Below are 14,244 nucleotides of genomic sequence, written 5' to 3'. Positions count from 1 at the left end.
AGGTGAACTTCCCACAAAGCTGCTGCATAAATTGTTATCCAAAAGAACGTGGACTTTTGGTATCCCCCCCCCGTCCCTCTTCGTAGTGATACAAAATGTAGAGTGTTTGATAGATCGTGTTGAAGTACGCGTCGGTTTGTGAGATTTTTTCTTCGTCGCGGGATTTGTGGATTATCCGTGGAATAAATATAAGTTGATAAATAGTAAAGAGTGCAAGTTTGTTCGTGTTTTGTGTTGTACGTAGTACGGTCGCGTGGTTATCAAAATGTCTGATTTTGCTGTGTGGGCGAGTAAATTGAAAGTGAAACAATCAGTACAGTGCAGATTTGTTCGTGTTTTGCATTGGGCGTAGAACGATCAGATATCGCGTCCAGACGAGTTTGCTTCGGTAAGCAGAACGATCGGCCGGTCATCGAAATTTTGTTCTGCTTTGTGCGGTAAGCAGAACGATCGGCCGATAATCGAAAAAAATTGTTCTGCCTCGTGCGTGTGTGTAAATTAATTTGAAAGTAAAAGTTAAAATCGCGTCCAGACATGTTTTCTTCAATAAGCAGAACGATCGGCCGGTCATCAAAGTTTTATTCTGCTTTGTGCGGTAAGCAGAACGATCAGCCGATCACCGAAATTTTGTTCTGCTTTGTGCGGCCTTAAAAAAAAAAAAACTAGTATTGTTTTCATCGATCAAACTACACGCTATACACGGCATACCGTTTACCAAAACGAACCCTGCCACACTCCCTACCCCATATATCCAACATCCCAGTGATTTCTCGTGGAAGTGCAGATGACTCGTCGGCTTCTATCAAAGCGAGTATCACGTCAACAATTTCCTACCTATTCCCTAATTGACCTGCATTTGGACACGGCCGGCGCTGGTATTGCTTATTTTTGAGTCACCAGTTCTTACACATTGAAGATGATGTTAGTCCCAAACGTCATCTGTTGGTTCTCTGTGTAATTACAGCTGACCTGGCAATAACGGAGTAGCAACCGTGGGCGGTCAATCATGCTCATGCTCATCTTTGGTCACTAAAGTCACTATTTTGAACGGCATTCATCGCTACCAGCCCTGTATGTCGAAAAGGCTTAAGAAATCCTTGACAGGTACTCAGAAATGTTTTATAATAAACTACAGGCGGTGAAAGTTATTTCATGAAAATCATTATTGTTTGCGGCGCAGAATTTACAAAAATATAAAGGACGACTAAAATTTTCTGATTTTGACGTGTCAAAATCGCGACGTGATAAAATTGGGTCGAAAACGTGATAAAATCGGGGGTAGACAAAATCGTGTCGACACTGTATTAGGGGAACAGACGGCTTTGGCAGGTTTTGTTCTATTATTGGCAGGGGGGTTTTTGTCGACCGAATTTTATGGAATTTGGCCACAATATTCTTTGATGTGCAAAGAATGTTTGGGCCAAATTTGAGCATAATTAGTCATAAAAAACCCCCCTGCCAATAATAGAACAAAACCTGCCAAAGCCGTCATTACCCCTATATAAATTGAGATTTTTTATCAGTAACGAGAAATCAGTAAAGATCTCGTGAATATAGACAAGGATAAGGAAGTATTGACGGTCGAGTGCACGATCTTTCTCCTTCCACGTTTTATAAGTTTGTTGGAGGAATTATTGAGGAACACTGCTTCCTCGGCATTCCAAATGGTTTATAAATGCTGCAATTTAGGCTCAAGTAGCCTATATCGTTCTTCGTCCCATTCGGGAAAGACGTTTTCTTGGAAACTCATCCGTACATACAAACGGTGTTCAAGTCCTGAACATCTCCAGCAAAAATATTTGGACATTAAGGATCCCCCAAACACACGCGACGCGACAGTCGCGACGCGATTCTATCGCTTGGCGACAGCGATTCTGACGCCGTTGGTATTGAAGCGTAAATAGAGCATGGCCTGCAGCGACCCAACGATAGAATCGCGACGGCTAGTTGTCGCTGTCGCTGCGATGAAATCGATTAGGTCTGGGGGAGCCTTTATACTTCCGAATATGAGCAAAACTGCAGCAATGCAAACAGCCACCGAATGAAAAATTATTCTGCGTTGGCGATTCCCCCCGGTCAACATCGATCAATCTACTTCCTGGCATCTTACTGAAGCTGATCATAATAACGCTGACGACGAAATGCAACGATCGTTCGCTAATTGGAGCATAGTCTCAAACCAATAAGCGAATATCGGGGTTTGACCCAATTAAAGCGCCCCTAAGCAACTCTAATTAGCAAATGTCTACTGTAAACGATATACAGTAGCCGTTCGATAACTGCAAAATGTTTACTTTTCAGTTAACGAATGCCGTTCGATAACTGCAATGCATTCTGGACGTCAAACGGTTGTCAATCGACGTCAGATGCAATAAAAGTGCATCTAAATGTGCAGCGCAATGCAGCTGTCATTGAGTTTGACACCAGTTTGAAGTTTAGCGGTCCGATAACTGCAAAACTGTTGCAACTATCGAATTGCAGTTAAAAAGCATTGCAGTTAAAAGACTTGCAGTTATCGTACGTCTACTGTATTATTAGCATCGAGTTCAGCTACAGAAGCGTTTTTCATAAATCGGCATTTATCATAACGAACAGCGGAGATTTTTTTCAAAAAATTTGGTTCCGTTATCCCTTGAAGCACATGAAGACACAATATAGGGGAACTGCTCCTGGACTTCATCTCATGGCTCCGATGTCCATCACATCAAAAACAAAGAAATGGAAAGGAATTTGTTTTGTTTATTATTTTTGTGATTTTTTCAGCAGTGAGCACGCATATTTGTAATTTATAATTTCTTCATCGGACTGTGCTGTCTACATGAAATTCCTAAATATAGTGGTGGTCAAACATTGGAAAACACTGAAACACCGAAATGTTGAATCGATGAATCATGGCGACAATGGAACTGTTGGCAGCATATTGTGGATACACAATATAGATAAATAAATAAATACTGCTTTTTATGACGAAGTTGGATTCTCCAGATACAGGCAACTTTCCCAACTTCGGAAGTAGTGCGCTGGATTCGCCTAAAGATGCGTTAAACAACGCATCAATTAGTTTGACAAATAAAACTTCGGAAGAAAGTTCGGTTCGGAAGTCCCGACTTCCGAATTCTAACTTGGCGCTACGCCGACAATAGTTAGTTGCTTGTGGCTCCTCGTGTAGCAGCGCTCGCGCTCGAGACGTTCGGACAGGTGCGTATAAACTAATTCTCGACAGCAGCTCAGGATCATCGTATTCGGATGTTAAAATCTTGGCAATAAAAACACACTGAGCAACATTCCTCCGCTTGGCTAGAGTATCCAACCCGAATAAACGACAGCGATCAGCGTAGGCAGGCAAATTCTACGGGTCATTTCATGGAAGGTGGCGCAAAGCATATCTGACGAATCTTTTTTGGACAGATTCGAAACCGCTCACTCCATACAGCCTGGTAGGGATTCCAAACAGCAGATGCAAACTCTAGTATTGAGCGTACCAGAGAGCAGTACAACGCTTTGAAACACAACGGATCTTGAAACTCATTGGAGATTTTGAACATGAACTCAAGCAGGCGATTGGCTCTATCGATGGTATTTGAAAAGTGGCGGGTGTAGGTATGCATTTCATTCAAAATAACTCCTAACATGATCAACCCGTTGAAGTGAAAAATCAGCAATACTGTAGTCAAACTGGATGAAATTAGTCGTTCGTCGGAAACCTATGACACAGCACTTGGGAATGCCTAAAACCATCATATTCCGAGTACACCAGCCATGGAAGATTTCAGGAAGGATCTGTAGTTCAAAGCTGCCAGTGAGGCCTCGAACAACTACATACATTTTAAGGTCATCGGCAGACAACAGCAGCATACCTTCACGTCGCAAAATAAAGGTTACATCGTTTATGAAAAGCGAGAATAACAATGGTCCAAGTGCTACCTAGTGAAACTCTAGAAAAGTTCGAGAAATAGTCGGATGAATTATTTCCAATATTGACCGACATTTGGCGTCTAACTAGATAAGATCGGAGTCAGGTGCATAAAGCAAAAGCCCATTTTCTAGTTTTGCAAGCAGCATGTCGTGGTTAACTTTGTCAAAAGCAGATTTAAGATCGGTGTAAACGGCATCTATTTGGGGTTTTTTACTCATGCTCTCCATGTGAACGAAGTTAAACTGACAAGATTCGTTTTCACAGAGCGACCTGGAAAGGAACCATGCTGATACGGGCTGATGTAATTCTTGCAGGAAGCGAACATTCTATCGTTCATCAGCGACTCGAACACTTTTGACTCCACTCCGAGTGATGTAATGCAACGGTAGTTTCTAACATCTCATTTGTCGCCTTTCTTGAAAACTGGGCACGTAGTAGAGCATTTCCTATTTCTAGCGATAAAATGAATATATTTGTTCAGTGAGATGGAGATCGGGACAGTTCCCCTATCTGGCTTGAATTTCATTTTTTTTTACTCGTTAATAAGTGTTTACTCGTTAAAATGAGAGTGGTGAGATGTTCGAGAATTTTTGAAAAATAGTTTAAAATAGAGGAAAATATATTGAGGAGCTATAACCCCTCTCCAGGCATCGGGGCAAGTTACGCCAATCCAAAGAAATTCCTGTTTTCGACAAAACCTGCGTTAGATGTCTTTCACCATACAAATTTCTGACGGTTAACTCTTGTTACAACTGTTATTACTGGACAATGAAGTAGCCAATCATTCCGTGGAAAGCTTGACAAGTATTGTAAATTTCATTATTCTTTTTGTTGGATCATTCTGCTGGAAGGAGATTCTCATTTTCCCTTGGGTTTCGTGTTAACAGGTACACCACGCCCATTTGGATGAGTTAAAGCTTTTGGCTAAATGGCTTATTGCTTACATTTATTATAACGTCAGCAATTTGTGGAAATATTTACAATAATTCAAAAACAATGATGTTGTCAGTCTGATATTATCCAAATGAGCTATGAATTCGAATGTTCGTATGAGTGGTGTGGAGTTAAATTGATTGTTCAAACCACTCTTGAGTGCATAAACTCCGCCATATAAAAACTTCACCTAGATTATTTGTTCTGAAACAATTAGATCACAGTTTCCAATAGAAACGAAAATAGCATAAAAGAATGCCTAAATTATAAAATTCAGCTGATAACATATGGATAGATGAAATCTGTCTTTATCTCATCGGCGGCAATGTATACATTGGCTCTCGCATATTTTGTATTTGGTGTATCTATTTTTCATATCACATTAGTGAAGATCCGATATCTGAAAGCCATTTTCGAACTGCAATACCTCTAGAACAGATGTTTCATAATTATCGAAATCATTCTAATGGTTTAAATTGATTGTCACACATAGAGACATAAAATAACTTATTTTCGGAACAGGCATAATTAATGACACATTAAGCTTTAAACTGTTTCTGAAAGTGATTTGCAAAGTCTGGATCGCAGAGAACTCTCTTTAAAATATACAAGTCATTTTCGACAAAAGAATGAAACCAGCCCAACCGACGAACTCGCTAAATATGTGTTGCGCAATCCGGTTCATCAATTTGCATAAATTTGCAATGAAGACCGTTTTAGATTAAAAAAAAGCTCGAAACACGTGAGAAATATACAAATTTATAACTGTTGAAATGTGCTGATGCATGGTGTATCTTGAACGGATTTATATGCTATCGGCAAGAATAATCTATTTTAAAACGGAACGGAATATTTTGCGCGGCGAATGGAATAATTAGTTTGAACGCGAAAACCGCGAACCACATCTTTCGCACGATCATTTATCTTTACACAGGTGTCCTTTGGGAGAATGATGAAACCAAATTAATTCACCGAGGATGGCAAGGATGCCTTTCTCGTTCATTATGAATAACAATGAAATAAAATCTAAATAGCTTTCATTTTATATTATATGCATTTGAGAAAGCTCAAGCTAAAAAGGGACAAACATTTCAAATATTCTGATGAGCCGCCTTATTCTATTCCATTTGAAGCTCTGATGCTCTGCCAGACAACATTTTATTCAAATTGAGGACATTTTTAACATGGTATTTTTCGGCTCCTTTTTAGTGGAATGTATTCAACCGTCTAAAAGACGAGTTTAGGTATTTTTGGCCGTATTTTCAATCTTGTGACTTCAACTTAATGCCAAAATCTATATCAGACGCAACTGGCATAGATTCTAAGTACCGTAATCCGGGGGATTTTTGATCACCAGGGTATCATTAATCAGTTTAACCATTTTCAAGAAATTATTGTGCACTGTTAGTACTAGTACTTATTGTGAGTTAGGTATCTAAATAATGAGTAAATTTGTTGCTGAATGATTTAAGCTTCGAATGAATTCGCATTTTTTTTTCGCCAAAATTGAAAAAATAAAATCAACATTAATTTTTGAAATCAGGCTCTGATTAAGTGTGCTTGCAAACTATAGGATTGACATTACTCAGATTTGCCATATCTGTCAATTGTCAAAAGTTATGCAGGGTGGCGCACAACCGGAAACATCACTCTATGATCTAGCATCAAAATAGCTAAAATTCAATAATTAATGATTTGAGTGTATTACTTCTACGTGAAGTGCAGTTAAACGATTTCCATTGATATGGAAATGCTAATATCATCTTCCAAACTCAGACGTACATGTTCATGATAGAATTAGAGGCGAAAGTATAGAATTGATAGTTCCGTTAGGATACGGCAGGCATGAAGAATGTTTTTATATATTTTTTTTATTCTTTATTAGAGTGATTTTTAAGATTACCAAAGAAATGTTTTTATAGAAGTCGATTTGAAAGCGAGCGGAGGGCAATATTTGTGATGGCACATATCACACGACCTTCCTTCTGCCAAGCTCCCGTATGAAGGGGGAGGGAAGAATATCAGTGTGGAAGCTGATATATCTCCAATGGCTCAGATTTATTTGCCACATTTTCTGCCTAATCGATTCGTCTTGGGATCAGCTGTGTTTATATACAAAAAGTAATTGCAGTAAGTTGGGAAATTGTGAAAAACATTGAAATTTTATGAGTTCTGAAGAAAGCCATAAAAAATAAAAATAAAACACTAGCGGTTCGTCTAGTCACTATATATAAAAATGAGTTTGCCCTTCCTTTGAGGCAATATAATTCAAGAACGCAAGGTCCGATTTGCAAGATTTTCTCAATAATCGATTCGTCTTGGGATCAGCTGTGTTTCTATATACTAAGAGAAGAGTGAATCAATTTGACGGGGAAAGTAGGATAATTGCTAAAATGCAACAGTTTGATGAGTTCTGAAGAAAGCCATCAAGCTCAAACTGAAATCGATCTACAGTGAGTCCAAAAAGTATTCGTCTAGCTGTGTGTTTTCTAGAAAATGTCAAAGATAGAATCTAGTAAGCTAAAAAAAAATAAAACTATCGATTACATTGTGTAGCAGATTAATCAATCCATCTTTATTATTAAAAATCGAACAGATAAACAAAACAATAACAAAAATAAGTGTTACAAAACATAACAATTTATTAAATAGGTTTGGCGCAATTTTCAAACGAGAACAAAAGTTGTAGAATGGAATTTAATATTTAGTTGGATTCCCCTGTTTATTTATGATGACGGCTTGTAGTCTTTGTGGCATGGAACTGACCAAATTAGCCGTGACGGGGACGGGATTTTCTTCCATCCTTCTTTCAATGCTAATTTCAATTCGTTGTTGTTGGTAATGTGATTTTTAAGAATTTTGTCGTTCAGCACCTTTCAATGGTGCTCAATTGGTTTCATATCTGGGCTCTGTGGAGGCGTTTTGAATTGATTGGGGTATTATAGAGTAGCTACAGCTTAGTTTTTTGGGCTGTGTGCTTGGGATAATTATCATGCCGAAAGATGTATGCTCCTTGTAAGCCTAATTTCTCAGCTCTGGCGTTCACATTTTCCTTCAAAATGCGGATGAACATTTTGTGATCCATAATTCCTTCAATAATATGAAATTTTCCCACACCGGTTGCGCTCATGCACCTCCCAGATCATGACGGAGCCCCCACCCCCACCATGCTTTACTGCTGAAAAGAGGTTCTGCGGCTGTACCTCAGTATTCATTTTTCGCCATATCATACATCAGCTATTTGATCCAAATATGCTGTACTTGCTTATCGTCAGATAATATGACTTGATTCCAAAAGTACTCTTTCTTCCAGCGATATGTTTTTGGTGAAATCGAGCCGTTTTTAATAATTTGATGGCTCACTTGAAATTCCTTCCGTGATACTTGCTTATTATACCCATACTTTTTACAGATATTTCTGTTTGTAATAATTCATATCTTAGCATGTTCTCTCCAGCTCACTTGCCTACATGGGTGCACTCGTTTTAAGGTTTTTATTTTGACATTCAGCATAATAAATCGCTCATCGTGATAAGTTTACCCTTGCGGACGACCACTCCGTTATTTGTTTTGAAAGGTTTTTGTAGCGCCGTTGCGATCAATCGCCGATTGAATGGTCGAATGGGGTCTACCCACAATTCTTGTAAACTCGTAAGTCAACTTGCACTAATTATGTAGGCCAAGGATGAGTTTTCTTTCATTGGGACTCATCTCTTTACCTTTTCGACCCATGGTGTCTTCATTTTTTCGCGCGAAGATCAATCAAAACATTAACATTGTTTAATCTGTCATTGAGTATAGAAAAAAATGTTGCTAGACACCATTAGAGTGTGGAACTATCACTACATGCGAATAAAACTAATATACTCGTGTAAAATACGCGACTACTTTTTAAGTTGACGAATACTTTTTGAGCGAGCGAAATTAAGGGAATTTAGATGTTTTCTACATGACAACAAAAGTAATTAAAATTTCTATTTGTTTTTGAATAATAATCATAGATAATCATGTACTGATAAGTTTTCTAGCAAATTTAGAAGAAAGTTTTATGATATCGCTTCTATTGCGCCTAGGTTTTATATTTTACTGAAAAATATGCAGCTAGACGAATACTTTTTGGACCCACTGTAGAGTGCGACGCTGCAATCAACTGTATGATTGACAGATCAAAAATGAGAACCCGGTTGAGATCGGGCAGGTTTGACTAGTAATGGCTAAAAGCCGGAAATTAGGCACTAAAGTTTGTTTTGTCTTGATATTTCCCTTAGAAAACGGGGTGCCGACAACCAAAAAATTAGTAACCATTTGACAAAGTGAAAATAAAAGTTTAATCGCGAATGTTACGTTGGCATTCGATATTGGACCATAAAATAGAGTAAATTTACTTCGTAAATAAGTAATGCACTTTATTGACCAATGCAAGATCTTGACTGAACCTCAATTATTTGACAGTTCACAGAGCTTGTTTACAGGGTGTTAGAATTAAAATCGATCAGCTGGAAATAAAAATCCGTAATTTTCGTTCAAAATCATTTTGATCCGAATATTCTAGTGATATGCTTTGATTCCTACCATAAATCCACCACAGCATCTTATACGACAAGTCAGTCAAAAAGCCGCTTGGTATGTTTTAGCAGAACACCGACCATTTTAAAAATAAATTTTTATTCCTTCATCAATTTCATCGTCGTACAAACATTAACGACATCTGTTGTTTCCAAGGTTTCGACTTTTCGTTTCGATGAGAACAAAGCAAGCGTTTTTGGGGCCCAGGGAGAATCTATTCTCGTTGTTTACCTATTAGATGAAATTCCTTTTTCGTTTCATCACTATTACTTCTCACTCACTTTTCACGAGAATCATTGCAGAACAATTATAAAAATGATATAGTCACGGCGGGACTCGAACCCAGAATATCAACAATAATAGCCAAAGGGATGCGCACAGATAACAGATGTTGAGGCTAGCATCCCATACGTGTGTAAACATCCGCAACCGTTAATTCAAATGTATTTTAAATTGGGACCGCGTTTGGCAATCGATTGGAGATGGCGCAAGAATCATTGTTATTGAAAACGCAGCCCGATTGCGGCTGTCAAATGCATTGGCTGCGTTCGACGGTTGTAATTCAGCTGCATCCTTATGTACTGCCGCAATCAGTTGAGTAGATGGCAGTAGTGGGCCAACGTATATCAATTCAAAAGTTTACACAGGATTTTCAATAAAATTTGTTCTAGCTTCAATGTCTGTTATCTGTGGTATGCGCTAAAAACAACCACACCACCCCGCTATTTGCATGTAGGTACCAGGGTATCTGTACTACAAAGGCCATTACCTTTTGCATTGCTGATGGCACCGAAAAAGCCAGACTGTCCCGAAAGACGATTTACCCCTGAAAGTTTTCGCGAGGGAGCATCCTGTGCTCCTAAAATTAAGTGAGCATTACGAACCCTGGTTGCTTTCACTAAGTTGGGTAAATCACGAACCAGATGGCGGTAGTAAGCAAACGTCAAACTCGAGCAAATCCGATGCGCGCGTCACGAGTGTGTTATTGCCCAACTAATGATTATGTCTCTTTATCTGTGAAAATACTATTTCGTTGACTAGCTTTTTCGTCAGATGTCGACCTGCAAAGCAGTGAGGGGTCTTGAACCACCACAGAAACATTTCTTGACTTCAGAACCCTTCACATGCTTTGGTTTAATTAAATTTTCTTCATTAGTTTTGTACGAATTTGTTTCATTTGTATGCTCCCAGAGGGGGAGGGTTGTCAAACCACCTTATAAACATTTCTTGACCTCAAAGACGTTTACATGCCGATTTTTGTTCTAGAAACATTTCTTGATTTCAAATAACGCCACATGGAGTATTTGGTTTCATTTGCTTGATTAGTTCTCGAGTCAATGGCGTAGCCAGAAAATTGGTCTGCGGAGCGGGTTCGAAATAATTTTGGTTCTTGGATACGCCACTGTTTTGAATTATGCAAAAACTGTTTTTTTTTTCATTTGTATGAGATCCCCTTTTCGAGAGGAGGGAGGGTCACCAACCACCACAGAAACATGTCTTGACTTCAAAAACCTTCACATGCCAAATTTGTGATTCAATTTGCTTGATTAGTTCTGCTATGTGTTTCCCCCATTCAAAAAATGAGAAGAGTCATAAGATCCTTCATAAGAACCTTCCCCGAGCCCAAAATCCCCTGCAATTCAATGTTTACGCCGAACAGTTGAATAGTTTCCAAGTCTATAGGGGAAGGTGGAGAGTTGATCACCCCCTTTTTTATCTAACAACTGAAGTAGTTTTGTTCTAGCGTATTTTTTAGTATAGATCCTCTAGACAAATGATCTTTATGTGGTGAGTTAATTTTTCGATTGACAACCTTATTTATTCTGCGGCGGTTTGTATGTTTTGACTTTCCTAAAGATTTTTTTATTGGCCACGCAAAATTTGAACAATTTTTCATAACAATGACCAAATGCTTTCGTTTTTCACAGCACAAAGCCATAAATATGCTCAATGATCCGTACTGATGAAAATGTCAACATTTCATCAAAGTTTTAGGATATTTTGATTTGAAGTTATTTTATTGCCTCAATATGGGGGCACTTGATCCCCCATTAGTCACCCATACAAAAATTTGGCGAAAAAAATTCAAAAAAATATAAATTTGTTCTCAAGCTTCTAATTTTTTGTAGATTTGACAGATTTGATTAAGGGTTGGCAGGAAAAAATATTTATTGCGTAGATATCATAGAAAGGGGATCAAGTCTCCCCAAATTTTAAAATTTCATGTGCTATCGAATTCAATAACAAATATCGTTCATGTATACACACAGCAATTCGAAAATTCCGCAGAAAAATATTTTAAAAATCTGAGGGCACCTTTCAATAAGCAAGTTCTTGGAGAGGGATCAATTTCCCCCGAATATTTTAAAAGTCGATTTTTGACAGCACTCCAAAAAATCGATTGTGTATCAATAACAACAATAATTTAAGGACTGTCATACATCAGTAAAGTTCAGTGGCGTAACAGCTAAAATAACAATCGGCTTACCCGACAATATTCCAATCATTCAGGTTCAATCAGATATAACCGGAAAACGGCCAAAAAGTCCTATTAGGAATGGCCTGCCAGTTGCGGAATTATCCCCATTCGATTTCTGGGAAAAATTTGTTTAAGAAAAGTTCTTGGTCACAACTTTTGGTCATCATTTTCCCCATTATCGTGCGATGCGATGGTTTTCCGTTGAGACTGCTACCTCACAAAGGCCGAAAGCAGTCAATGGCAGCGATTGGTTGAATAGCTCTACAATTTAGACGAGATTTGTTTAATATGTCAAATTTGCCTGTGATATGCGAAATTCTTCCGATTCCTTCCATCTGATGATAGCATGCCAGTTAATATTAATACGAAATGAAGAACGTGTTATTTGCGTCTAAATTTTTTTTTTCTAGTGTAGGTACCACATTATTCTACAGGTAAAATATTTAAAACTGTATTCTACCTCAATTTAGAAGGTATTTTTCTTAAATTTAAATTAACAATGAAATGTTCTTAATTTTCTTAATGAAATGTTCTTTATAAAGCTTGTTACTATTTAACAATATTCAGTTATTTCTTCGAATTTCAAACACTGGCACTGCAACAAACCAATAATAATGCATCGAATGAAGTATAAGCAAATACAGTTTCTTAAAAAAAAATGCGTAGAATGCTCATCACAGTCATCACTGATGCAATCTAGAATTTGCCACATTCTTTTTTTCCAAGTACTGTGAAGTGTTTTTCCACTTGTGTTTATGTACACGAACGTGGGCGAGCAATATCGAAAAATCAATAATCCGATACTATTTTTGGCTATCCAAATTCCAGACTGCCGAAACGACAGGATATGCAACTCTGCATTTCATCACTCTCCGCCGCGAGGAGCGGCCGCTCGATTATCGATTTTAATCCGTCGTATCATGCCCTTGACCGTGAATGCAAGGAAGGCTCTTGCACTTTGTCGAGCCTTTGAACAATATTAGGTACTTACAGTATATCCAGATGGTCCATCGCTGAGAACTGACGTAGTTTGATACTGGTACTGCACTTCGATGTATTTGTCACTGTATTGCACATTTGGCGATACAACATTTAACGAGGAAGCCATTGTAGAAATATATCTTATTTAGGGCACACTTTATCCACCGCAAGTTCAATGGCGCAACACTTCAGTTATATCCTCCAGGATCGCAATCAGTACCGGCAACCAGGGCAACTCCCAAAATTCTCTCTACAGCAAGAATGGAGAACCTACGACTGTCAAGCACGCGAGTTGATTAAGCACTGTTCCAACGTGGACGGAGATAGAGAAGCTCAGCTCGTCGCCTGTTCTGCCCGGCAAATTGTGTTTATATAATTCCCATTCCATGTGTGTACATAAACTCCCGGGCCCGTGTGATGATGTGTCTACCAGGTAGGGAACGATATCTAACTGGAAGCAAGTTGCTGTTGTGAACTGCGGTTTACACATAGATATATGTAGGTATCTCAGTCCGCTTGTTTCTTGAGGCACTACATATTCATTATATCGAGCAACAGATGAGATCCAACAGGCTTTACCGTACTCCACCGTATAGTGAAGGGTTGTTCACAAAATATAGCTGTAATAAATTCACATAAACAATTCCATTTTTTTAAATAGTAGATGTTATCCAAAGTACTTTGCTCATTATTGCCATTGATTTATATTTTTGCGTAAATTTATGTACATTATATTACCACTTTATCTAAATCGTTTTTTTTTGTAAAAAAATAGAGATTTTGTCATAACTGCGGAACGCATGGTCGATGTTATTTTCATATAATTTTTGGGAGAAAAAGGAACCTTCCCAGGATTCCGCGGTTACGGATGATTTTTACTTGATTTTTATAACGAGCTACATGGGATGTAATGTAGATAAGTCAAATGGCACTGAATGAAGAAGAGCGGCAAGGTATTCAAAGGACTGGATATTCAAATGGTTGAGTCGAAGCCAGTAGCTTTTATGTTCTTAAAAGATTTTATATGGGCTGAAAGTTGGTCAGGTGTGATCCTACGATGTTTTGTCCGAGCTAGTATTGACCTAACTCCACAGCCATCTCAACAGGTGCTACAAGCGATCTATATACCCGGTCAAGAATTCATTCCAAAATTATAACAAGGGGAGTTATTTATTTGAGAAAAATATTGTAACAAAATGTGTTAAAAATTTGGCTGGTTGTTAAAATAACAAAAAATATGTCAAAATCCCTCCAGTCTGTAGAGAAGCAGATAAAAAAAGATAAAAAGAAAATACAAAACAAATTTTATGTTATTGAATAAAAGAATAAAAAAAAAAAAGAAAGAAAAAATAAATTAATAGCATTAATT

The 14,244-nt window shown here is 38.0% G+C and overlaps 1 protein-coding gene across 1 annotated transcript in view; it reads right to left on the bottom strand.

The window, feature by feature from the left end:
* LOC134223587 (inositol-3-phosphate synthase) overlaps positions 1 to 13,280 on the bottom strand; it is a 44,287-nt gene extending 31,007 nt beyond the window's left edge. Inside the window, exon 1 of the mRNA XM_062702770.1 lies at positions 12,886 to 13,280. Within this exon, the coding sequence (XP_062558754.1) occupies positions 12,886 to 13,002 (117 nt within the window). The 5' untranslated portion in view covers positions 13,003 to 13,280. The remainder of the gene's footprint in view (positions 1 to 12,885) is intronic.
* Positions 13,281 to 14,244: the final 964 nt, after the last annotated feature.

The sequence above is a fragment of the Armigeres subalbatus genome, chromosome 3 (assembly GCF_024139115.2).
Source record: "Armigeres subalbatus isolate Guangzhou_Male chromosome 3, GZ_Asu_2, whole genome shotgun sequence".
Lineage (NCBI taxonomy): Eukaryota > Metazoa > Arthropoda > Insecta > Diptera > Culicidae > Armigeres > Armigeres subalbatus.
The sequence above is the reverse complement of the archived record's forward strand: the minus strand, read 5'-3'. Positions and strand labels throughout refer to the sequence as shown.